This window comes from Aethalodelphis obliquidens, unplaced genomic scaffold, assembly GCF_003676395.1.
Source record: "Aethalodelphis obliquidens isolate GAN/ISIS:26980383/991018 unplaced genomic scaffold, ASM367639v1 scaffold34, whole genome shotgun sequence".
Classification (NCBI taxonomy): domain Eukaryota; kingdom Metazoa; phylum Chordata; class Mammalia; order Artiodactyla; family Delphinidae; genus Aethalodelphis; species Aethalodelphis obliquidens.
This window is the reverse complement of record NW_020837978.1, coordinates 9,997,714-10,025,410: the sequence shown is the minus strand read 5'-3', so window position 1 is coordinate 10,025,410 and position 27,697 is coordinate 9,997,714. Positions and strand designations below refer to the sequence as shown.

Sequence of the window (27,697 nt, the reverse complement as noted above, 5' to 3'; positions counted from 1 at the left end):
TCAACCGAAAGAAATGCTAAATCAATGTGATGTCAAAGATAAGGAATGTGGGAATAAAAATAAATGTCCTCTATTCTACTTGAAAGCGACTGAGGAGACTTGGTCACCTTTAGCTTTATCTTATCTGTCTGTCCATCCACCCGTCCATTTGTCCATGCACCCATGCATCTGCCTGTTCATGAGTGAGTCTGTCCATTCATCCATCTGTCCATCTGTCCATTACATACCAGACATTGGTCTAGGCCTTCAATCAGAGCTAAGCATAACAACTAACAATATTAACAAGAATGACTGGGTATGGATGATATGATAAAGTTCTGCCATCAGATATATACTGTGTTTTATCTTTTGTCCTTAGCCTCTTCCCAAAACATTAAAAACTGAAATTTGGCCTTTATTTTTGTTTTGTTTTGTTTTTAATCCTTCAATAGATAGCTCTACTGTAAAAGTTAACATTCTCCCTAGGAACACAAAGCATTTTTAAATAAACTTCCATCAGAATCTTCAACAAGTTTAGTATGATCTGGTGAGAGGTCAAGGCAAAAGACTAAGAGTGAGGGCTTCCCTGGTGGCGCAGTGGTTGCGAGTCCGCCTGCCGATGCAGGGGACACGGGTTTGTGTCCCAGTCCGGGAAGATCCCACATGCTGCGGAGCGGCTGGGCCCGTGAGCCATGGCCGCTGAGCCTGCGCGTCCGGAGCCTGTGCTCCGCAATGGGAGAGGCCACAACAGTGAGAGGCCCGTGTATCGCAAAAAAAAAAAAAAAAAAAAAAAAAAAAAAAAGAGCATCAGTACAGCCCCTAAGCACCACACACCTCACCAGTCAAGTGGGAACAAAAAATATCCTCAAGTTGTCAACTCAAGTTCATCCTTGGTCCTCTTCCTATAGCGTTTTGTCTGTTCTCCTGATCTCTGCCGTTTCTGAGTCAGTGGTTCTCAATCTTGTAGCACATTAGAATAACCTATATTACCTTAAAAAAGACCGATGGCTGGGCCACGCTCTAGACCAATTAAATCAGAATATCTGAGGGTAAAGCACTGTTAATATACTTTTTAAAACTTCCTAGGTCATTTTTCAGCAGTAGCTGGGAACTCCTTAACTGTGGCAAATTCCTGGGCGCCAGACCTACTGAATTAGGAACGTTTGGGTGGAACCCAGCAGGCTGTGTTGTTTAGACACAGGACATGACGACATACGGATCTTCAGGAGATCTGCATGCATATTCAAGTGTGAGAACAAGGGCACCGGCACCTGGATATTCTTTTCTTAACTTGAGCCTTCCCCCAGGTACCCCTGTACTTCTTGTCCTTACTTCTTTAAAGAACATTGCTTCTGATGAACAGATCTCTGGAACAAGGACAAAAAGGGATTCAAAGAGGAAACTCCGGGGTTCACTGTTGAGTGACTGTCCTGGACAGTATCATGGTTAGGATGACTTGTGCAGTCTAGACAATACAGAAATGTCATAAGAATATATACTTATTCATCCACTCATTCATCCACAAAATACTGTGGTTCCAGATTTCCCCAATGCCTTGCTTTGTTGGGCGTCAATAAACAATGTATAAAACGCTTGACTACTTTCCAAAGCAAGGCAAGGGATGGAGAGTTGGAAGTAGGTCCCCTGATGCCTCCTCTTGTGCCTGCTCTGACTATGACACCTGGGCGACTCCAGGACCTACAGGGTCTGTGCAGCTCACGCTCTTTTCCTGTTCCCCCCAAAGGCCAATCTGCCATCTTGGGGCCATCAGCACCTCCCAAGGAGAGGCTGAAGGGTCTTATGTGAGACAGAGGCTGGGAGACAGCTGTCAAGCATCCCCAGCCCCTTCTCTCCTCTTCATTCAACAGGACTACAGCTATTTTCCTACAGCTGCCTCTCAGGGCCTCTCCTGAGCTCCTATTTCTGGAACAAATCACAACTCCAGCTCAGATGAGATTTCACGCTGTTTAGAAACCTGGAGATGAAAACACAAAAAACCCCCAAAGAGTCCCAGAGGCTCCAGTAGAGGGGATGTTGATCATCTGACTTTGCAAGGTTTTCTATAATTCTCCTTTGTTAGAAGTCTCATTTCCATACTGTTTCCTCATCTGTGACGTCACAATTTTAACATAAAGCTTCATTTTAAAACCATTAGTCCTGTAGAACAAAAGAGTGGTAAAGAATATAGGTATCCTCATTAAAGTAGAAGTGCTTAACCATGATAAAATTCCATAAAATACATATATATGATGTAACAGACATCATATATACGTATATATATACACATATATATGTATGTAACAGACATCATATATACGTATATATATACACATATATATGTATGTAACAGACATCATATATACGTATATACATACACATATATATGTATGTATGTGTGTATATACACACACACACACACACACACATACATCTTTTTCCCCCAGCAGCATGGTGGATTTTAGGAATGTCTAACCAGTTTGGATTTGCACTTTTGCATTTTTTGAAAATCTATTTGTTAATTCTAAAAGAATCAGGAAAAATGGAGTTCTAATAATGGAATGGGTCTATTTGTCTAGGAAAGGATCTATAATATGGGAAAGGCAGAGAAGAAAAAGAATGTAAAAATGGAGCGTGATACGGCTGCTTCAACCGACTTTACCTTGACTATACAGGAAACAAATATAAACGCGTTTACTAATTTCTTGGCCTTATCTGTACAATGGATTGGGAGACAGGTAGCTTGTAAGAAGAGACTGTATCCCCTCAAGTATGTTCCCAAAAAGAGACCATGAATTCGTAGCACATGTCTAACATAGGATCCTTAGCTCCCAGCGTGGTGGACAGTAGGCCATATCCTTTTCTCTCGTGTGTGTGTGTGTGTGTGTGTGTGTGTGTGTGCATACATACATCAGCATTCTATTATTAATCAATTAGGAAACATACCATGTAACACACAATGTAAATGCAGGACAAATTTAAGCTACTTTCTTAGGTAGGCTAAACCTGACATTATATATATGCTTTTTTTTTTTTTAATGAATAAGCTTATTTTATTTCTGCCTGGACAAAGTTGTATGAATTTACAGCTCCTTCGTGGGAAACGCCTGAGTATTACCCAGGTGCTGCTGTTGACTGTGGGGTGAGAATCAGATTTCATAGGCTGTGGCCCCAAATGGCTACATGTGGTTAAAGACTGTGAGGAGAGAGGGTAACGCACGAGAGAAAGGAGATGGAGAAATGCTCCGAGGATGTGCTGCGCGGACACAGCAGGCTCCAGGCAGAAGGTACCCGCTCAGCCTCACTCAGCTTCCGCGAATCTAAAGGAAGTACCAGGTCACTCAGGGAGGGTGAGCTGAAGGCTTCCCGTGGATGGGACACTGCCTGGGCAGCTTGGGGTGGAATGTGCAGGTGGCAGACTCATTGGTTCAATCAAATTTGGGGAGGGCGGCTCTCATTTTAACTCACAGGAAGAGGTAATGACCTCTCTCAGCATCTTTCAAGGGGGAGCTTGATAAGTTACAATACGCAGACGAGCAACACGAGGAAAATCATAAGAGTCCAAAGGAGGCTTGGACTGACCGTAGGTAAAGCTCTTCTCAACACACTGATCACCTGTCAGTACCCAGTATTTATCTGTCTGCCTGCTGTTTTTTTCCAAGGCACTAATAAGGCTGCCCGTTTTGAAGAACTATTGTTTTAGTGGTTCATTGGGCACAGAACATAAAATTTTCATGATCACACTTCCTAAAATAGAAGCGTATTCACTTATATTTCAAAGGAACTGCCTTCGGAATCAGAGGGAAAAGCGATTTTCCAGGGTGTGTATCTTTGGATGACTTCCCTTGTTTATATTCTGTCAAAAAAATCACTGTTTAGTTAGCATATATGCAATTTTCAAGGCTATTCTAAAAATCTTTGCATTCTAAACCAAGAAGAGTGAAATGAATATAATGAAGATAAATAAAATGAATTACTCTTATTAGCATTTTGCATGAGAGTTAGGGTTTTTTTTTTGGCCAGTCAACAAAGATGTGAGGGGACCTATGAAAAACAACTGTTGTGCAAATGCCTCAGCTGTAATCCAGTTCTGCTGTTTAAATATTCAGGACTGTGTGCAAGGTCTAAGGAGAGCTGTCGAAAAATCACCTTCAATCAAACCTGCAGCCAAAGTTGGTGGATGAGGGAGAAAGTACTCTACATACCATGGAGATTATCCTGGAGACGAGAAATGCCAACTTCACCGTTGAAACAAAGAACAAAGAAATCTTCCTAAGTATAACGGATTAGAGCTTCACTTATCATCTGAATGACAGAATCACTAGAACAGGCCAACTCCAAACTAAGGCATCAGATACAGAATCTTCAAAAGTACCTGATCAGTCTTCAAAAATTATTAACGAGATTTTCTCAGCTGTGATTAACTATTAAGATGGGGAAATGTCTCTCACTTGGGCACTTCATTTAAATGTTCTTTTAGCTATGTGGGATTGAGGAGGAAACAGTGCCCAGGAAAGAAACTACCTATGAGAGGATTCACAGATTCCTTATTCATGGGCTTTTTAACTTCTGAAAATGTTTCTTAAAGATTTAATTCAAAACCTTTGAGTCATTTCTCTCTCTTTCAGACATGAATTGAGAAAATCAACTGAGATCTATGACTTGTCATACTTTCTAACAAATAACTGGCCTGTTTCTTCCAGTGAGAAGGGAATACATCTCTCCCCTTTCTGGGGGATATTAATTTTTAGCACTGGCTGGGGTCAGGTCTTGGTTTCAGATCCCAGTGTAGCCAGATAACTGTATGAACTTGGCTAGCAGCTTAATTTCTTTTGGCCTCAGTTTCTTTAACTGTAAAATTAAGGGTGCTAGAGGCAGTCATTCAGGAGATGCAATTGTGAAGGAGGTAAAGAAACGCACAAATAGACTCCTTGTGATATAGGTACAAAGCTCACTGTGGAAAAAAAAACCTCCAAATAAGCTAATCTGAAAGCACTAGACCAGATTCTGAAGTACTATTCCAGGTGACAGAAGCATCTTTCAACCAAAGTCTGGTGCTTCGTAAGATGATTTAACTCACTGTTTATTCATTGCCTCCCAGCAGATTCACAAATGGCTTTGAGAGCTCCTTTCATGAATAAAAGTTTGATAGCAATGACACATCCTTATGACTGTTTTAGTTTATAGAGGGATCAAAAGATTGTAGGAAAGAAAAAAAATATGTTACAAGAAAAATGGACTGACAACTCAAGTTGAAGTTGTTCCTATTAACACATAAATGTTTAGATTATTCAGTGATTAAGTTATCCAGAGCCCTGTCCCATCCGCATTCTCCCAGGAACATTGAAAGGAAAAAAAATGGAAAGAGAAATAGTCTAAAATACATTCCCACCAATAAAAGGATGTGGCCCAGAAGGACCCCCACTTTCCCCACAGAACCTGCCATCAGTATCTCTTTCCCAGGCTAAAACAGAGAACGATGGGTAACCTTGACTAATCTCTTTGAAGGAGGATTATCCAGCTACCTTTTTTTTTTTTTTTTCCTGGTCACATTGCAGGGCTTGTGGGATCTGAGTTCCCCAACCAGGGATCGAACCCATGTCCCCTGCAATGGAAGCACTGAGCCCTAACCACTGGACCACCAGGGAGCTCCCTCCAGCTACCTTTTAAATGATACCTCATACAGTGTTGTGCACCATCAATTCTAAAAGAATTCCAACAGAATCAATTTGTCGAGGTTCCATGGTCTCCCTTAGTAACTTGTTTCCCTGAAAAGTTAACCTTAAACCCACAGAAAACAAACTTATTCAGCTCAAGGTGCACTGTTCCTTTCTGAGATCTCCCAGTTGTACTTAAGCTAGTTTTTTCTTTAAACATGAGCAGTATTTATTTTGGGCCTCATTTTTCTCTAATGGAGATTATTTTGATCTCCTGGCCCTCAGGAGCAGTCCATTCACTGACACAGCTCATGGGCATGTAGTGATGTCGGCCCCAGCACAGGCCCTCACAAACTTTCCACATGATCTGCTCCCTTCAGATGAACCATGACTCTGCACAGCAACCGCCAACTGGCTACCTTCTTCCTTCAGCCAATGTGAAAAGCCTTTTATTTATTGTTGTTTTTGCCAAATGAAAATTGTATATATTTAAGGTGTACGATGTGGTGTTTTCATAAATGTCTATATTGTGAAATGATGACCACAAACAAATTAATTAGCATCTCATTCTACCTCCGAACGGGAGAAAGTCTTTGCAAACGAATCAATGGACAAAGGATTAATCTCCAAAATATATAAACAGCTCATGCAGCTCAACATTAAAAAAACAAACAACCCAATCAAAAAATGGGCAGAAGACCTAAATAGACATTTCTCCAAAGAAGACATACAGATGGCCAAAAAACACATGAAAGGATGCTCAACATCACTAATTATTAGAGAAATGCAAATCAAAACTACAATGAGGTATCACCTCACACCAGTTAGAATGGGCATCATCAGAGAATCTACAAACAACAAAATGCTGGAGAGGGTGTGGAGAAAAGGGAACCCTCTTGCACTGTTGGTGGGAATGCAAATTGATACAGTCACTATGGAGAACAGTATGCAGGTTCCTTAAAAAACTAAAAACAGAACCACCATACGACCCAGCAATCCCATTACTGGGCATACACCCAGAGAAAACCATAATTCAAAAAGACACATGCACCCGAGTTCACTGCAGCACTATTTACAACAGCCAGGTCATGGAAGCAACCTAAATGCCCATCGACAGATGAATGGATAAAGAAGATGTGGTACATATATACAATGGAATATTACTCAGTCATAAAAAGGAATGAAATTGGGTCATTTGTAGAGAAGTGGATGGACCTAGAGACTGTCATACAGAGTGAAGTAAGTCAGAAAGAGAAAAACAGATATCGTATATTAATGCATATATGTGGAACCTAGAAAAATGGTACAGATGAACCGGTTTGCAGGGCAGAAATAGAGACACAGATGTAGAGAACAAACGTATGGACACCAAGTGGGGGGGAAGGGGGTGGTAGTGGTGGTGGGATGAATTGGGAGACTGGGATTGACATGTATACACTAATATGTAGAAAACAGATAACTAATAAGAACCTGCTGTATAAAAAATAAATAAATAAAATTCAAAAAAAAAAAAAAAGAATGGCAATCAGTAATAACAGACAAACAAACAGAAACAGATGTGTAGCTGCCCTTAACTTTCTATCAGTCAGGTCACACCGTAGCCTCCACTCAACTCAGCACCTTTTAGAAGATGTCAGCCTTTCTGGAGGGCTTTTAAGAGAGGATTTTCTATTTTGCCCAGTGAGTTAATGGGAGATGTCAAATGATCTGAAAGCCACTGAGCTGCTCGAAGATTCCACATGTCAGTTATGCAAATGCTGCAGGATTCAATAACTCCATTCTCGTCCTATTTCACCCGATTTAGCTTGTTCTGATCACTCAGTTCAGCTTGGTGACTGCTACTTAATTTCAGTTTTCTTTATGGGAGGGTTCAGAATCCACAGAAAAAGTCCACTGACCTGAGCCATTCCCTCCCAGGCTTTGCGGATGTGAAGATGAGCGGACACAAGTGCCCTCTTTTTTTTTTTTTTTGGCGGTACACGAGCCTCTCACTGCTGTGGCCTCTCCCGTTGCGGAGCACAGGCTCCGGACGCGCAGGCTCAGCGGCCATGGCTCACGGGCCCAGCCGCTCCGCGGCATGTGGGATCTTCCCGGACCGGGGCACGAACCCGTGTCCCCTGCATTGGCAGGCGGACACTCAACCACTGTGCCACCAGGGAAGCCCACAAGTGCCCTCTTCCCGCTCTGCTCTCCTCTCTGGTCCCCTCTCCACTCCATCCTTCATCACAGTCAAAGGTGAGGAGGGTGCAGATGCTGCTGCAAGGCTGCAAAAGCCAGGCGGACAAGGAAGCTCCTCCTAAACTTCACTCAGGTCTATTTTCCTCCCTTCTTTCTCTCAAGTGATTCACAGGGACACACGTCCAGGGCACCCTCAGTCAGCCAAAGCTGAACTGAATTCATAGAGCCTTTGATTGTTATTCCGTTTTTTAGAAAGTGCTTTTGCAGCAGAAGAAATTACCTAGCCTGGGAAGGTACCAGCTCACACTTAGCCATCAGCCCTTAGATTTGGGGGGAGATACTATTTGCCACCTTGGAACTAGGCTTCGGTGTATCGAGACTCATAACACTGATTTTCCCAAACCACCAACAGTATGCAAACTACAGTCAGAAGTCAGGACTACTGCATTTTATTGCCTGTGCTATAAGCATGAAAAATGGATTTCAAGTTTCTCCCTTGAACACTGTATTATGATTTAAAGCAGCACATAATCCTCTGTACATATTATTATTTTTTTTATTTTTATTTTTGCAGTACGCGGGCCTCTCACTGTTGTAGTCTCTCCCATTGCGGAGCACAGGCTCCGGACGCGCAGGCTCAGCGGCCATGGCTTACGGGCCCAGCCGCTCTGCGGCATGTGGGATCTTCCCGGACCGGGGCACGAACCCGCGTCCCCTGCATCGGCAGGCGGACTCTCAACCACTGCACCACCAGGGAAGCCCCATATTATTTTATATTCTGCCTATAGTGTGAACTACTTAGGAGCATAAAATACAGATTTAGAATACTCTTTCTTTCTAGCATATTAAATTCTGAATAAGAGAGAATAACACATTAGGTTTCATGGGGATGATCAGGTCATCACTTTTCCACCTCCCCTATCTCATTCCCCACCCCCCTGCCACCGCAAAGACAACAGCTATTTAAGAGGCGGCCATCATAAATACCAAGGAGGAAAGAAGAGGGAGAATATTGGTAATTTTCAAAGGCAGGTCCTACATCTCATCTGCCCTATGATGCTTGGTGTGGATCTCATGCTGTATGTATAGATTCCAACTATCAACAATTACCAGTGCTTTAACCTTAAACCCTTCTGATTCCCAGACTCAACACGCATTAAGGAAAAGAAAGCAGTGACAGCTATTTCAACCAACTTCTTCATTCAACTTAATGTGTTTTTCCATAGTCACAAACACTCTGAAAACCAACTGACTAAACTCCTGAAAGCTGGGTCAAAGTTCTTTCTAGGAATAGAGTATATTGCTTTAGTGATTAATCCACATAACCACATTCAAATTAACTTGGATCCTAGAAGATGTGAATTCCCAACTGCTACAGAGAGACACAAGCACATGCTCACATTGACATTTATCACACACGGAAGAGTTCTATCTCATGTCATCAAAGTGCACAGTGCACGCCCATAGAATTTAGGACTATACGGTAGATAGGAAAACCTATGGTTTCCAGGTCAGAGATTATATCCAGGGGGCACAGGCTAAGACATCATCCCGGGGCTAAACTTAACCCATAATTATATTCTGCTTGGTCTGTCCAATGTTTAAAAAATTCGGAATTTTCATTTTAAAAAAATCCAGAGTTTTTAAAAAATAAGATCTGACAAACTGGTCTTTCATTTCTCCAAAACAACAGGGGACTGAAGCTGAAGAGTGGTGACCCCTTTTGATAAAGGATGGACTTTCCATCTCACCCCAGTTCCCAGCACTCCCTGTTAACAATCTTAGAACTGCCCGCTTCCCTTATGTTCAATACCTGTCTGGCGCCAGGTGTGCATTTGAGTTTGTGGCTCCTTTTCTAGGTAGACCCACTTTATGCTTCCCCAAATGGTATGGGCTGAATTGTATCCCTCCAAAATACAAATGTCGAAGTCCTAACCCCCAGCATCTCAGAGTGTGACCTTATTTGGAGATAGGGTCTTTACAGAGGTCATCAAGTTAAAACAAGAGGATGAGGGTTGGACCTTAATCTAAGATGACTGCTTTCCTTATAAAAAGGGGAAATTTGGACACAGAGATACACACGCTGGGAGAAGATGAAAGCAGAGACCAGGAAGGCCAAAGACTGTCAGTGAACCACCAGAAGCCAGGGGAGGGGCCTGGAACAGATTCTCCCTCACTGCCCTTAGAAGGAACCAACCCTGCCGACACCTTGATTTCAGACTTCCAGGCTCCAGAACTGTGAGACCATACACTTTTGTTGTGGAAGCCACTCAGTTTGTGGTACTTTGTTATGGTAGCCCTAGAAAATGAATACTCCCAGCAGCTGAAATTAAGTCAGCATCTCCTTTGATTGTTGGCAAGAATCATAGGTGAGTGGCCTGAACCACCAGCTATGTCTGGCCTAGGAAAAGGACATCACAGGAGAAACATCCTTTCCAAAACCCAGCACGGTTTCCAAAGAGTTTCCCCGTAGGGATGCTTCCCATTTTAAGGCAGGGCTATGCCTGCTCCAGCTCAGAGGGAGGCTGAAAACATTGTGGTCAACCATGACTGCAAAAAAGATGATGACAACCTGCTGTATAAAAAATAAAATAATAGAAATAAAGTTTAAAAAAAGGAAAAAAAAAGATGATGACAGTTCACCCGAGTGGGACATGGATATCTTAAGGGTGAAGAGATATTTTAGGGGAACAAGTATGTCACGGAGGCAAATTGCCCGAATCCTTATTTATTCCTGAGCTTAATTTAGATTAATATACTCTTACGTATACTGCAAGGCACCTCCCATTCTATTGTCCTTCCCAGGCTTTCTCTCCCCCTGTCTGATCCAAACCTTACAGAAGGTATTGGAGGGGACTGAGGGAGGGGCCTCAGTTGGAGAGGACTGGACAGCTGGGTCTGAAAGGCTGGCTGTTCCCAAGAGAAGGCTTAGGCGCACTGGCTGTTGAGTAACCAAGAACAGATCACGTTTCAGGGTCGTAGCTCCTTTTTAAAAAAATAAGTAGTCTTAGTGACTTACAGGATGATTCACTTTCTAAAGGATGTTTCAGAAGCAAAAGGACAACTCCTTTAGGCATCAGACTTCTATTTAGTCCCTCAAAACTCCATTCCCAATGGTCTTGAGCGCCATCCTTTAGTTGTGTGTGGGGGGTCATTTCTTCAATCAATGCCCCAAGCTGGAAAGTAAGTGGCCTAGGCCATATCAGCTGTCCCCTGACTGATCAAGAAAGAGGTCATCCTCACTATGAACACTGAGAAGTATGTCTCCATGTCTAATTTTTTAAATAATGATTTTTTTTGGGGGGGGAGGAGGGGGTAGTAAGATGTATTTCAAATAAATAACATGGAGTCATGTGGGATGAATATTAATCTTAGGGGAGTAAAAAGCTTGGTAAATGAAGGGAGCTGAAAGTGGACTGGAGAGCTAAGATCACACAGGCTGACCACCTCCTAGGGTTCAGGTTGAAGGGCCCAGAGAAGAGACTCAGAGAGAAAGCAGCAGCATCCTGAATTTGGGGGCTTTGCAGGGGTGAGGGATGGCCCTGAGGTCTCTACCTTTCCACTGACTAGAGAGGTCCTCGGAGAGGAAAGGACCTGCTCACGCAGCCCTAAGAAGGGACCCTCAGACCTGTGGGCTCGAAGCTTCTTGAGAACTCCATCAATTTAATTTTTTAAGCACGTATCCCCACACATGCCATTTCTTTATTTATAAGTTATATACAAGTACTGATACTACTGCATTGATATATATGTGCATTATAACACAGACACAATCGACTTAAAAAGAATGACATAAAATAAATTTAAGTCGAAGTTCTACTATTTCATCCCTCGGACACCCCAGCGGACGGACGTGTTGACCCCTTGGTTCTCTGCAACCGGCCTGAGTCTGTAATACACAAGGAGCAGAGAAACGCACACCCAGCTGACAACGTTCATGTCTCAAGGGCAGCCCTCACTTCTCAAATGGCGGTTGGTTGAAACAGTTATTTATTATCAAAGCACCCAGATGACTTGACGACCAAGGTTTAGGAGAGTCTGCCCAATAGCATCAATGAGAAAACGTTTTTGGAAGAACAATATTTTTGCATTCTTAGGTAGAAACTCTCCCTTAATACTTGACATCATTTTACTTGATGTTTCTGCTCCCTTCCCCCAATTTGGGATTATCCTTGGAGTGCTACATTATTCTTTTATGCTATTAAAACTGTCAGACTAAAATTATGTTTTCTATCTTGCTCATTCCACGAGAACCGCAGACTTGGCCGTAGGCTTTTCAAAGAGCTTGAGATTTCCAGTACATCTTACTACCTCAAATAATAGCCAAAGAAAGCCGCAGCCTTGTAACTTCGGAAATGCAAACTCTACAACAGATTCCTACATACTTTTAGTTACTTTTGATGATAATGAAGTTCACAGTTTGCACAAAGTGATCAGATGATCTAATCCCCTCAGATTAGGAAATGCAGACCCAGAGTGAGCAAACATCTGCTTAGGAAACCCTCAGAACCAGAGCTAGAAGCCAAGGCTCTGGGCCTCAGATTAGTTCTCTCTCTACCATGGTCACCTTCCGGTTCTCAGATTTCTCCTTCATTCTCCCCTGGCTTCAGGATAAATGAGTGGCTGGAAGCACCAAGCTGGGTTCTCATTCAAAAGAGAATCGTCCTTAAAATTCCTTTCTAAAGAAGACCTTGAGACGTGGATTAGGCCTCCCCACCAGATTTGCTGAACTCTGTACAACTTTGTTGACTTGCTCAACACTCCTGATGTCCTTTCCTGATGCCCAGTTCCTGTAATCTGGCTGAGATGCCAAGGGTTAGACCAGAAGGAAATAAACTCCCTAGTTGAAAGAGTGAACAAAGAAGAAATAGAGTCAGAGCTCAACACTTGGAATATGCCCAATGCTGTCCTCTCTACCTCCATCGTTCTCTCCCTGGTCAGTGTGTCTTCTTCTACTGACCAGGGTGAACGAGGGTTGGGAATAGACATCACTATGGTGAACGCTCAGTGGATTTTATGAATCCAGAAGAGGAAAGGTTGGGAAAGGGATGATTTCCAAGGATAAATCCTCAAATGCAGAGACCTTCCTGCAGTGCATGGTGGCCTGTGTCTCTTCCCACCTCTGGTTGTGTCACTGCCATAGCCACGTGCTAATCGTGGTGGGATGCTGGTATGGATTCAGGCATGAGAAGCTGGGCTGTGTCTTTTTAGGAGCGTGTTCTGGGACAATGGCCTTTTTCGCTTTGTCAGTTTCCTCCAGGTGGATGGTGCTCTGTGGTGGACAAGCAGAGTGGCCGGCTGCACACATCTGCTTTCCATATCTCCCACCTTTGTCTCTCTCTCCACAGAAGATGCCACCTTGGGCAGCTAGATGTGTTGGCATCTCACATACATCTGCAGAGAAGTTTTCAATTTTCCCCACAATCCTGGGGCTCTGCTTATACTGTCACAAAGCTGGGAAAATGGAAGTGAGGGAAAGAACTAGAATAAAGGATACTCATGCTCCTTTGTCCTAGTCAAAGGATAATGGAAATGAACTTTTGGGAAGAGGGGCTGGGGTCAAGGATCTGCTTCTTCTCTTATTTCTAGTCCCCCAGTGGAAAGCCCTATTTGTATCAGGTGTAAAATTGAACAAGCTGGTTCAGGAAGCAGCCTAGAACTATATCCACCCAACCCACTGAACCCCAGAGAGAGAATGCGGCTATATGCAGTGTAGGAAAGGAGACTTGGGGAGCCAGTACCGTTGCCTCCAAGTGCCCGAAAGCATGTGTGTTAAGAGGAGTGAGGTAGCTGCAGAAAGAAAAGAATATGACCAATGGGTGGGAAATGCATGGACAGAGATTTCACTTCAACAGAAGGAACAGTGTTTAAAGTCACGCTCTTCCACCATGGGACAGGCTCCCTAGAGGAAGTTAGAGAGACTGTTTTAAGTGCTTTACTTATATTGTTTAATTCTTACAACTCCCCATCTTATAAAGGCAGAAAACACAGGGGAAGAGAATAAGTGACTTACACGAGGCTATGGGGCAGTAAGTGGGAAAGTCAGGAGGAAACCCTGGGAGACCTCTACACACTGCATCCAAACAGCGAGCATGGTGCCTGGGCCAAAGTGAAGGTTCACCTGGTGACTATCATTACAGAGGCAGCATCATATATGGCCAAGAGGGAGCTCTCCACAGCCATTCTGTCTGACGTTACGCAGGTAACTCAAGTTCTCTCTCGTGTTCTCATCTGTGAAATGGGCATAGAAATGTCCATTTCATAGGGAAGCTCAAAGATTAAATGAACGAACACACATAAAATGTTTCGAAGAATGCCTGGCTAATAAGTGTGTCACAGATGTTAGCTAACACCATATAAAGATGCACTAGGTTATGAATACACACGTAAGTGTTTAACGTATTAATATGACATACTGCTTTGCCTGTGTCTGTAATACCCACTCATAGGGGCAATCACTCAAGAAGAGTCCCAGCTCAGTAATGAGGCAACTTTACCCACCACTGATGTCTTCTAGTTGCACAGTCTAGTAGAAAAGTCCACTTATTCGATTGCTTTGTGCTTAAGCAAACCACAGTGCCTAGGTATATAGGTCCTCAATTCTACTGGATGATGGGAATTGTTCTACAGGTGCTTATTCTCCCTAGAAATCTTCCTCTCAGCTTGAACCTTTAGTCGAGTGAAATTTCTAAGACTTTGATGAGTGAAAAAGAGGGGACCATAAAAGCAATCCTGCAGAAGAAATGGAATATTTTCCACGGACTTTTTCTACAGGGAGCTCTTCAGAGACACTCAAAACAGATCTGAGGATGGAGACTGAATTCTTGCACGGAAATCCGTGGAGCCGGGGGCTGCGCTGTCCTACCTGGTGAGCTTGGTGCCGATCTGCTGCCTCAGCTCCAGCCGTTCCTCGTCCGTCTGCCTCGGAAGGATGTTCTTTTCTTCCAGCTCTCGCTTGGAGGGCCTGTTGCTGAGTTTGATGGCTAAGGAGTCCTTCCTGCACACCTTCATGGCCAGGGAGCCTGCAGGAAGGGAGACATGAGGTAATAAGGCTGTCACCAACCTGCTTGGGCTCCCCCCAGGGACAGCCGTGGACCACAAGGTGAGAGGCGGGGAGACAGATATAAGAGCCCAACACCTGAGCGCGGTCAAGACCTCCGTCAAAGGAGGAAAGCTACAGTATGTGACTTTCATACAGTTCCTGCAATCAGCATGTCCTTTCTACCTCGCGGTATGCTGGGCATGTGCGGGGCACATGGAGAGCCTGTGATTGGATCTCTGCTCCCCAGGAACTCCCCCCCCCCCCAATGTGGGCAACATCACAAAGGAGGGGAGGACAGACTGCGGAGTGCAAAACAGAATGCAAAGGGCGGAGGAGGCGCGGCCGCCATGTGCAGGATAAGTGAGGCCAACAGGCAGCAGGCCGGTGGGCATCTGCGTGTGTGGACGCTCAGAGGTGAAGGATAGGCGGGGGAATCACAGGAAACAAAAGAGATCAGCTACAGTGGGGCTGGAGGGTACAGGCAAGTAAAGTTGGGCAAAGTGGGGTCCGTGTGGGGTGGGAGAGGGGGCAAGCTCATGGAAACAGGCAATATTCTGGGTCTGCTTTTCCTTTTATTTCCTCACATCTGGAATAAATCCATGATTCTCAATCAGGAGTGATTTCTGCCCCCACCAGGGACATTTGGCAAAGTCTAGAGACATTTTTGGTTGTCAAACTCGAGTTTGCTGGGGAGGGTGCTACCGGCACCCAGTGGGTAGAGGCCAGGGATGCTACCAAACATCCTACAGTGCACAGGGCAGCCGCCATGACAGAGAATTATCTGGCCCAAGATGTCACTTGTGCCAAGGTTGAGAAACCCTGGTATAAAGCGTTCCATTCTCCGGGCAGGAAACAGTGAGCAGAGGCTGGGCAACAGCTCCTTCCCTCACGGCCCATGTGGGCCTTCGGCTGCCCCTCCAGGGTTCTCTCCTCAACACCAGGACTATTTCCATCACTCAGGTTTAGCGAGCTGTCTGAGGCCTGGTGAGTTGTGAGGCAAGAGGGCGAGACCGGGAAGCAGCAAGTCTGGGGGGCTCCTTTGGACCTTATATAGTAAGTACTTATCTTCCTTCTTTTGCCACTGCTTTTAGAACGTGGGTTTTGGAATGAGACACAGGCAGCTTCAACTCTCAGCACTGCCACTTAGTAGACGTGAGTCTCTGGGCAAGTCCCTTACCTCTCCATTTTCTCCCCTCACCTGTAAAATGGGGCAGTAGTTTATGCCCCTGAGTGTTGTAAGATGTAGATGAGAATAAAACCTTAGCATATCGTCAGGCGCACAGTCGGTAAAAGGTTGCTATCATATAAGTTCACGCATTAAAAAGTTGATCACTGAAATTTAAGTTCAGTGGTTGAGGTATGCTTAAAAATGAATTGGTTCCATATACAATGGTTAGTATTTTTATATATTTTGTAGACTGGAATTGAATTTTAAGGTGCCTCCCCTCCTTGCTTTTTTTTTTTTTTTAATTGATGGGGTGTTGCAGCCCAAGGGAAGCCATCAAAGAAAAAAAGAGACATCGAAAAGAGGCAAGAGATGGTAGCACGATGTTGTAATTTTTAGAGCTCTGAGGCTGTTCAGAGGACAGTTACCCTTTCGTCTTACTAATGAAGAAACAGTAACCTCGGACCTCAGATTAGAACCCACAGAGGTGGGCAGCTCTTCCCGCCAGCCACGCCCCTCCCACCCTCAGCGAAGAGTTTAGATGCACCCACTGGTATACAGCGAGCTGTCGTCGTCCTCGTCCTCTTCCCCTTCTCGTGTGTACAGGCAAGAAGAGTCTTCGTAGTCTGATTCATGAGGCACATTTTCTTTATTGTCATCACATTCAATCACAACAGTTGGCACTTGTCTTATTTCCGGAAGGCCCAGAGGTCCTGCTTTTGTGACACTGTCACCCGAGTGCAAACCAGAGCTGTGGTAAGAAGTAGAACAGGGTACCCGCTGCTCAGAGCTGTTTAAAGAGAAAAGAGCACATTTATTTTGGCTAACGTGTCATATTAAATGCATCAGAACGTTTTAAAAACTTAGCCATTATGTCCTGAGAGACAAAAGGTCTACTGGGCAATTCAAGTCTCATTTCTCACCTAACAGCTAAGTGTTTTGGGGCAGCTGAGTTACTGGATGGTGGTAGCAGCACAGGATAGGAAATGAGAATTCTACTGCCCTGCGGATGGATGGTGGTGACGGTAGCACGGTAATGTGAACGTACGAGAATGCCACTGAACTGTACACTTTAGAGTGGGGGAGACGGTGAATTTCATGTCCTGTGTATTTACCGCAATTTAAAAAATAAAAAGTTTTAAAAATAAATTTAACTCTTTTTATTTCTGGTTAAGAGCAACTACCCCAATGGTCAAAGGAAGGTTCATTTGCAACCCACATGTCTTAAAGGAGTAAAAGGTTATAATTTGATGGTGAAGTGAGAGACCCAGGAAAGAAAGAGACAATACATGAAGCTCCAGCTTTCAAAGCTATACAGCGTGACTGGTAGGGGCTGACTGAAATGTCACGGATGGAGATGCAGAGAAACAGAAGAGGTGGGACCATCAGGCTGGAGACCCACGCATGACATCGGGGTGGACATGGGCAAGGGCGACTCAGACCAAGTTCTCTCCCAAGGACCATGTCAGACTCTCAGCAGACACAGGCAACGCCAGTCTGGTTTTTCAGCAGGTCAGTGTTCCCAGCAGCAATGATGATGATATTTTTGGTTTTACCTCTTTAGTTGAGCCAACTCAGATAAAAAATATTTTTTAATTAAAAATGATTTGGGGACTTCCCTGGTGGCGCAGTGGTTGAGAGTCCGCCTGCCGATGCAGGGGACGCGGGTTCGTGCCCCAGTCCGGGAAGAGTCTGGGAAGATCCCACATGCCACAGAGTGGCTGGGCCCATGAGCCATGGCCGCTGAGCCTGCGCGTCCGCAACGGGAGAGGCCACAACAGTGAGAGGCCCGCGTACAGCAAAAAAAAAAAAAAAAAAAAAAAAAAGATTTGCTTCTTAATAAAAGCCACGTGAGTTTCATTGTAAGAAAATCAGGAAATGTGTATTATCAAAAATAAAGAAAATTAGTTATTTTCTTATTAGAATCTATCCAAGGTTCCTACAGCAAGTTAGAATCCTTTTTATGACCGGCTCTGAATGAAGTCCAGCAAGAATAATGGAGCCTGAAACACACAGTTAAATTTTATAACTTTTTTCCAGATGAACTTCAAGTGGAATTTATGTCTTTCATTTAAGGAATTTCTAAACATAGAAAACTGAATGCATTTTACCATCCAACAGTGTTTGACGTGTTAAGAAACGGAGTGTGAGGCTATGCTGTCTAGCAATAATTTTACGTTAGAACATCTTATCCAAAAGAAAACTCTTAAGGACATGTGAATGCATGCCAGGTCTCCTTTAAAACTTTCCTTACATTTTATTTTTTTTTAAATGTGTCTAATTTCTAAATCTCAGCTTTTTATTTCTTTTTTTAAAATTATTTATTTATTTTTGGCTGTGTTCGGGGCTTTGTTGCTGTGCACAAGCTTTCTCTAGTGGCGGTGAGCGGGGGCTACTCTTCGTTGCAGTGCATGGGCTTCTCACTGCAGTGGCTTCTCTTGCTGCAGAGCACGGGCTCTAGGCGCGTGGGCTCAGTAGTTGTGGCACACAGGCTCAGTAGTTGTGGCGCACGGGCTCTAGAGTGCAGGCTCAGTAGTTGTGGCGCACGGGCTTAGTTGCTCCGTGGCATGTAGGATCTTCCCAGATGAGGGCTCAAACCCGAGTCCCCAGCACGGGCAGGCAGATTCTTAACCCCTGCGCCGCCAGGGAAGTCCCTCATTACACTTGATTGCTATGTCTTATTTAAATTCAATTCACTTTCTTCCTTCCATTGTTTCCAAAGGGCTGTTTGTCTCTTTGTATTTTTCTCATAAGTCTTTAGTGACACAAATGGCGAATCTAGTTGACACATCATGAGCTATGGTGTTCAAGGAAATGAACTAAATCAACTTAAAAAAAAAACTTCAACCACTGAATAAGATTAAATCAATCACGTTTATAAAAATGCAGCATCTTAATTAGACATTAGCAGGTTAGGGGGCCCATTTCCCACATAGTTTAATAGGAATGGCAGTGAGAACAAGAAGGTGGAGTACAGAATGGATGGTCTCGCATGACAAATCCAAAAGCTGGCTGAAAGGTGACAGACTACACCACCTCCCGAGGCGGCCCGTCCATCAGACGACGACACAGGGCTCCAACCGCGCTTGGGTTTCTACACTGGGTATTAAGGGAAGTTGGTGTGGAAGAAGCAAAACTGTAACTCCATGGCCCCTGTTTTGCCCCACCCCTGCTTTCTCCCCTCCCCGCCATTTCTAGTTTAATTATTGGCTCCAGTGAAGGCAGGGCGCTGGGGATACAACAAGAGCAAGAATGAAAAGAAGCCAATAGCTATTCATGTCTGGTGGGAAAAGTCTTTTGAGGAAATAAAAGTTGGAAACTAGAAAGCACAAGAATTCCTTAAGGTGGACAGCTCCAAACTGCCCGAGAGGACAGAGAAAGGAGAAATACTATGCAAAGAAAGATAAGAAACTCAGCTTCCCAAGTAGTCTATGATAAAGAGGAGACTGTGATTTCTCCTCTCTCAAAGATCTACCGGGAGGGGCTTCCCTGGTGGCACAGTGGTTAAGAATCTGCCTGCCAATGCAGGAGCCACGGTTTAAGCCCTGGTCCGGGAGGATCCCACATGCCGCGGAGCAACGAAGCCCATGCACCACAACTACTGAGCCTGCGCACTAGAGCCCACGAGCCACAACTACTGAAGCCCACGTGCCACAACTACTGAAGCCCGCGTGCCTAGAGCCCGTGCTCCACAACAAGAAGCCACCGCAATGAGAAGCCCGCGCACCGCAATGAAGAGTAGCCCCGCTCGCCACAACTAGAGAAAGCCTGCGTGCAGCAATGAAGACCCAACGCAGCCAAAAATAAAAAAAATAAAAATAAATAAATGTATTAAAAGAAAAAATTATCTACGGGAAGTGTGAAACCCTGAGAAGAAGGGGCTTATAAGGCAGATCCCTCAGCCCCTGGGGCAGGTCCTACATATAAGACTGCCCACCTTGGAAAATAGGGACCAGTCATAGAGACCAGCGACTGCCTGGTCGGGGCATCACAGCAACAGCTGAAGACCTTGCCTGGCCGATCCGGCTAGTCTAGCATGTGACAGAATGTCCAGTTTCCATAAGGACGAAGAAAGTGTTTTCCAGCAAGCTGGGTGAATCCACCAAAAGGGTCTTAACAAATATTCTATTGATAAATATACGCCAACTCTGTGTTAGGAAGAATGCTGAGAAGGAGGAAGACAAATACCAGATGATTCCACACATCTGGTAGCTCTGGAGGACCACAGGATAGCAAGCAAAGACACAAGGGGAGAGAAGAGTTGGCTGGGAAGGAGGCCGGAAAGGTTCTGATGGGGCCTCGGTATGAGCAGTCAAGACACAGCTCCACAAGTTCAAGTTCCGTCACTGACTCTCTCATGACACTGGGCAGATTATTAACTTTTCTGAGCCTCAGTTTCCTTGGGTGAAATTGGGTCAACGGTATCTTTCTAGTAGGTCTGGTGCACGTGTGTCCCACTGGCATGGCCTCAAGGGAGCCCCTCACTTGTTATTTATAGAAAGGGCCCTTCAAGTGGTTTCCAAACATTCTCCGTTTCAGTCTGTCCTCCAGACTGTCATCAAAGCAACTTTCGGAAACTCAGATGTAGCCATCTCATCTGTTAGAACTCTGAATGCCTGCCTCGGCTACAAAACCAGTGCTTCAAGAGTGACACACATGGAAAATTCAAAAAAATCCACATTACAAGCTATATTATTCACAGCAAAGAACTAAATCAACTGATATGTAGCCGCGTCTTACATCTGGCCTCCACCGCTGGTGGTAATGGGCAGGAAGGGGGACACCAGTCCAACAGTCTTAGTAACGCTGGTTTTCTAGAATGGAGTTGTCACTTAGAAGACCTGCTCTAAATAAAAGGTGTCACTGCTAGAGGGAGAACCGTTAGCCTGGAAGCAGTAATTGAGACACAGCCTGACATGCAACGCCTTGCATAATCTGACCTGTATTATTCACCCAGCCTTGCAACCCCTCCACACCTCTGTCCCCATACAACTCACCCTTCGTTCACATGCAACAATGCACTGCACATTCTTGGCCTGGGATGTGAAGGGATCTCACCTTCACCTGGTTAATTTCTATTTATCTTTCAATACTTGTCTTGGGCAACACTTTGCCTAGTTTCTCAGGAGATTCCACAATTGTGGAAATTGGGAACATCCGTTTGCTTACTAGCTTCCTCTCCCCAACCAAGCAGTAGATGCCTCCAGGGGCAGGGACCATATCTTCTTCATGTCTGTAGCAGGGGCCTGACACCATGGCTGACACTAAGTGGACACTCAGTTATTGTTTATTGTTTTTGCTGAAAGAAAGATGGGTTGGAATCACTGACATCTAGGTGCATTTTAAGTGGTTGACGAGTCATACTCAAAGGGTGTTAGTGCAGAGATCATTCTTTAATTTTCAGGGAGTGTTTTCAGTGTATTGCAGAGTCATAGGTACCCCTGACTCGACTGGCACGTTTATTAATGGCTTAGTAACAGAATCAAATATGTGGAAGAACTAAGGTAGAAAAGGAAAAGAGTAAACATTTACTGAATGTGTTGCCCACTGTTCTGGAGACTTCCGCATCTCATTACATTGTTATAACAACCCTGCAGGAGAGGTATCCTCATTTTATTAAGCAGGAAATGGAGGCTGTGAGAGGGTAATAGGCCCATGAGGGCGTAGGTAGTAAAGGAAGGAGCTGGAATTTGAACCCACTCTATTTCAATATGCTGTATCCAAACATTGAATTGTGATACTTATAAGATTGTGTACTTTGGTTAAACACAAACCCCACTAACTGTACACATGCAAAGTGAGGAACACATCACACTTTGTCCACAACATGTGTACAAAACGGGTATCATGACTTTATAAATATTTTAAATCTTACTAACCAGGGTAAGTTAGAGTGTCCTTTCCTGCCACAGTCAGGCCATAGCTGGGGCACTGAGTTTAAAGGATGCATCTTAGACACTGGGTTTAGAAAAGTCAGGATGGGAAAAGAACTCAGCTGTTTACCTATTGTCATGGTGACTTTTGTACCAAAATGGTTGAGAGGTTGCAGCAGAGCCTCAAATATTCACTACCCAGTTATTTTACAGAAAAAGTTTTCTGACTCCTTGTCCAAACCAACGGCTTCTAACCTGCATCATCCCACACTCCTTAGCCATATTTGATGTCCACTTACGCTATTATTTACTTAGTATTTTTAAGTCAACACTTAAAAAAAACTCAAATACTAATTTAGCCTCATCTTAAGCAACAATATCTTTGTAATCACTGGTTTTATGTTAAGTGTGTGTTTACAACTTACGTTAAAATAAGTACGTGTCCATTAAAACTTAAAAAAGCTCGTCTTAAACTCACCAATGACGTATATATCACATTCTGGTTAAATGCTGGCCTAAGTCAGAGTCTCTCAGCCTCGGCATGGCTGACATTTTGGACTGGACCCTTCTTTGTAGGGGGGGCTTGTCTTGTGCATCGTAGGCTGTTTAGCAGCAAACCTGGTCTCTACTCACTAGATGCTAGTGGCATCTCCTCCACTGGTGACAACCCAAAATATCACCAGATATTGCCCAATGTCCTCTGAGGGGCAAAACTGCCCATTTGGGAACCACTGGCCTGGAGTATGCATGACAGCTTTACCACCTGCTGCATCTTCAGAGTTGTACCACCTGAGTCTCTTCTCATGCAACTTGGGTATTAACTCTCAGGAATTTGCAGTATTTGCTGAAGGATGAACTGACCAGATCTCATCTCCTAAGTTCCTGACCTGCCGTGGCTCAGGCTGCTGCTCTGGGGGCGGTCCCAACGATCTGACACCATGACAGTTCCGCTGAGCATGTTATCTGTGCCGCTGCTCTAGTCCCTGAGCAGCTACCCCATTAATGCAAGAGCTCCAAACCAATTCGAGGGAAGCAGCTTTTCTCATTATGTGGCCCAGATTAGTGATGTATAAAATGACACTCCGGTGGCCCGGAAGAGTCACCACATCTTCCAGAGTACCTGTCCAAGTCCCCGGGGAAAAGATGACTCACATAATCAGGTCTATTCTAGACCATTCACGTCAAAACTCTTCAGAGATTAAGCACTGAGTTTGCTTGGAATTCAAACGGATCTCATCGCGTGGGGGTTGTGGTCACTGTACCTCTTCCAGGTGGGTGAGCAGGAATTAAAACCGCAGGTAAACGTGGAGCCCCTCATCCTGACCTCCTAGGCGGCGCCTCCCTAGCTCTTCCTGGATCGCTGCACATAATGGTGAAAAGAGCTAACACTTTAAATGCTCACATAGTGCCAGGGATGGATTCACTTAAGCCTAACGACTGCCACCCTATTAGACAGGTACTACCGTTACCCTCCACTTCAGAGAGGAAAAATGAGGTACGCAGCCACGGTCACAGCGAGAGGGGTGCAGGCATTACTGAACTCGGGCAGTAGGGGCTGTAGAGCCTGAGCTTGTACTGGTGTCATCTGGACAGAAGCAGAGCCCTGAAATGGCTTCAAAACTTACTCTTTTTCCAGAACCTTCTCTCTTCCTCACCACCACACAGTCCTCTCTCTACTGCTGTCAAACAGTTCCGGTCATATAATTCCAATTAAAAGACCTTTGAAGGGTCTCATTGTCAATTGGATAAACCTCACCCTCTTTGGAATGGACTAGGGAGCACCTCACCATCTGGCCCCATAATTCCTCCCCATCTGATCTGTTGCCATTCTTCACCGCGCACCCAGTGTTCCAGCCACCAGGCCACCTGTCGCTTCCCGAGCACGTTGTGAGCTTTCCTGCCATCCCCCCACCTCAGAAATAGCCCCTCAGAGTTTGACTGGAGCAGTCCACCCACCCTCAACGAGAGCTCCAATGCCATTTCTTTGGAGCAGCCTTTTCTGATTTTTCAGCGGAAAACAGTCCCTTCTCTGTGCTTCCACAGCTTCCATTCCCACCTGTTACAGCATCTGTCGCATTATGTTACAATCACACATCTAAGCATTTACCCCCTGCCCCCATGGACTGTAAGCCTGTCAAAGACAGAGCCTGATTATTAATTCTCTTCATATCTCAGCCCTGTTTTTGTGCACGTTTTGGGAACTGATGGAAAAGTCAATCAAATATTTGAAGTCTCTAGTAATCAGAGTAGGCCATAATATACTTAGCATCTTTTTAATTCACTAAAATAATTATCCCTGACCCTTAGATAGTCTTGCTGTGTAGGGAAAATATCCTATGAAAGGAGAATTAAAGCTGTGGAAATAGTGATCTAGAGTTCTTCCCAAGAAGATAATCCCAAGAGATAAGGCACAGAGGTCTGTGCGAGGAAGAATGCCAGGGTACCCGCGTGCCTTCCATCCCAGGACGGTGTGAGTACAGACGTAACAGAGACAGCTTAACGTCAGCACATTTCCTAACTCTACACTCTCAGGCCACTTCAGTTAAGACTGTCCAGAGTTAGGCTGCTTTGTAAGGTGAGGTAGTTGGGCTAGATAAGATCTAGAAGGTTTCTTCTTGTATGACATTCTATGATAAATTTAAATTAACACCAAAGGTCCTAAATTATTGTCCGGCGAGGGGGCGAGGGGGCGGGGGGGAAGATGAGATTCTGTTCCCCATCTGGGTCGCTCCAAGTGATGTAATTTTCCTGAGAAATGAAATAGGGATGAACATGCAAAAACCTGAGCGCGCTCCGTAACATTTGCAAGATGTTGGTCAGTTGCACCATGTTGGAATATTTCCATTCTAGTAATTAAATACACCAGGGGGCTCCACAAATCAGGACAAAGGAGCAGGCCATCTTTCAAAACAGCAACAACAGTTAACACATAGGGTCCTGTATGGGTCCTATCAAAGTACTTCGTAAATGTTCGTTATCTCATTTAATCTTCCCAAAACTTGCAAAGTTAGGAAGGGTGTTGTTATTATCCTGATTTTATGGATGAGGATGTTACATTTCTGAGGAAATAAGTGATCACTCAGTTGTGATCACAACAGGGATATGGATGTGGGTTTTCTCCCTCCAGGGCCTGTGTTCTTTCCATTAACCACACTGTCTTCTCCCAAAGAACCCTCAGGGCCGTTATTTTCTTGTATATGGACATGCTGACTATGAAATGCAATTGGTACCACAAATTAAAAAAAAAAAAACATGGGAATATATTAATTATCGTATAACAAAAAGCAAGGACAACAGATGTTCACAGAACTCAGCTCCTTTTTTGCTATGAATTTTGCTGGGAAGAGCCCCAAGGTTGGAGACTCTGATGGGACACAGAGACAGGTTTGAACTCCTGACTTGGGTGGTACATCCGTGTTTGTGTGAGTAGCCCGTGGCTGGGGGCGAGTAGGCTGCAGAGAGAACAGGATACAAGAGAGAGTGGGGCAGAATAGTCACCAAGCTGGAGAGTCTAGTCTTGCCTAATGGTGCGTCACCAACAAGAAGAAGAAGGGATGCAGTGGGTTTATGGTGGCCACATCAGTGACGCAGTTCCTCGAGGACAGAAAGGTATCACCATCATAGGTGATGCCCACTCCCCTGCTCTATATTTTCTTCAGTGTATAGATGTATATACACAGCATATAATATATTCACTGGTGTATCATCTGTCTCCTCCACTGAAAGGTAAGTTTGTGAGGATGTCAACTTTGTTCTGTCCCGCTTTCTCCCCAGAGGATGGAAGTGCCTGAATGTCTTCCTTCATGAAAAAAGTGAATAAACCAGGAAGAACAGACAGAAGTGTACCTAAAACAGGACGCCTGTCATTTACAAGAGACACACGAAAACAGGATTCAGCAAGTTTGAGAGTAAAATGCCAGTCCTGAATCAGTAAAAAAGCACTCATTTCAAACTCTCTTTGCCTTCACTATGTCCCCATGCCACGTCAGGGAAGTGAAAAGCCGTGTCCTCTCTCCCTGGTCCTGTCTCCATCAAGAATAACGTTTAATGCGTCTCCTTTTTGGAAAACTCTTTTTTTTTTTTTTTTAAATTCAACTCTCCTTTTTGACTCTGCTAAACCAAGTAGGAGAGACATAAATTGAGAACACAACGGCATGCCCCAGGTTCCCTCCCCCTTCACCGCATTTTCCTATCATGTAAACAGTCACATGTTTCTAAGAAATCCCTAGACTTTGAACATTAAGCGACTGTTTTACCTTTCCTGTTCGTTACTGGTGAGGGAGAGGCAGCTTATTTTTAATAATTCATCAAGAAATGAATGCAAGACATCTACAACAACTCAGGGTCAGTAAACAGCTGGCTCCCTTCCAAGGGAGCTTTATAACCATCACTGCGTCTCCATCACATGATAACAGGTAGATGCATAGTGGAGCATCGTGACCCATCCCTGGGCACGGGGTTACCCATGATCAAGCACCTTTGACACTCTCCTAGGAAATCAGGGGCAGGTTCTGAAATTAAAAATTCCTATTTTAAATCCTTCCTCTTCCTTGAAAATACATGGGAACCATTTCACCACCATTTTTAAAGAAAAACGTGTCATAAAGGGATACTGCTTTCCCACAAATGATTTCAACTGCACCTATTGTTAAAAAAAAAGAAGACAATAATCTCTTGAAAGGACAGAGAACATTTATTACCCTCCAATATGATGCTGAAAATGAAATTAAACAGGGACAGCTTTCGTCATTCTGACTGCACAGAGTTATAAAGAGGGTTTTCAGAAAGGAGAGGGAACAGTCAGACGTTTTCTTCTCGGAGCCCAAAAACGTGTGAGAAATTATGCTACAAATTGCAGTGCCTGCGGCTGGAAAATGACGGAAGTAACCTCTGACACCCAAGAAAACAGTTAATCAGCTTCATTTTAGGAAAGCAGGCACACATTGTACGCTCTATCACAGCCTTCTGAGATAAGAAACTCAACATTGGAGCCTTTGTGTTTTTTTTTTGTTGGACCTTAGTCAGCAGGAAATGATGCCATTCTATATATAGACCAGGGGACTGAGCTTCCCTGAGTGGAGGATGTGTTTTGAGCTTCTTTTTTTCCAGCCATGGTAATGCATGTAAATTAGTTCACTCACATCCCTTTGTCTGTCCTTCCAGGGACCAATGACCCCCATTTCTGAAATAGTGTCTGGGGTCAGGATGTGATGAATGAAACCGTAAGACACCCAGAATCTCACCAACAGCAACCTCCATTTCTGATGGAGGAACCAAACAGTGGTGGCTTTTCCACAGGCCTTTGTCCCTAGACCTCAGCCAATGTCCTAGGTCATGCTTGGCTGGATGTGATGCCAGGAGGGCACGATGTGGAGTGAGGACCATGTTTGGGTCCAGCTGGGCCGCTCACTAGTTGAGCATCTTGCTCTTTTGGTTCTTCATCAGGTAAATGGAGAGACCTTTCTACCTACCTCACAGCTGCTTACAAGATCAGAGGATAATGCTTTGTAAAACGTCAATGTTGGTAGTTGCTGTTTTAGCAAAGGATGTACTTAAACACCAGCAACTTATCAGAAACCATTCATTATGGATGTTATCCACTAGTTTATTAAAACACTTCCTTTATCTTTTATTTTTGGTTCTTTTTGGGGGGGTTGTTTTGTAATATTTTTTTATTTTGTAATAATTTTAGCTTTACAGAAGAGTTGCAAAGAAAGCACAGATAATTCCCATATACCTTTAAGCCAGCTTCCCCTCATGTCAACATCCTTCATGACCATGGTATATTCGTCAAAACCGAGAAGTT

The 27,697-nt window shown here is 44.2% G+C and overlaps 1 protein-coding gene across 1 annotated transcript in view; it reads right to left on the bottom strand.

The window, feature by feature from the left end:
- PHACTR1 (phosphatase and actin regulator 1) overlaps window positions 1-27,697 on the bottom strand; it is a 253,885-nt gene that overhangs the window by 29,764 nt on the left and 196,424 nt on the right. Inside the window, exons 7-8 of the mRNA XM_027128382.1 lie at window positions 16,570-16,808; window positions 14,677-14,833 (exon numbers count right to left, since the gene is read on the bottom strand). Coding sequence (XP_026984183.1) covers window positions 14,677-14,833; window positions 16,570-16,808 — 396 coding nt within the window. The remainder of the gene's footprint in view (window positions 1-14,676; window positions 14,834-16,569; window positions 16,809-27,697) is intronic.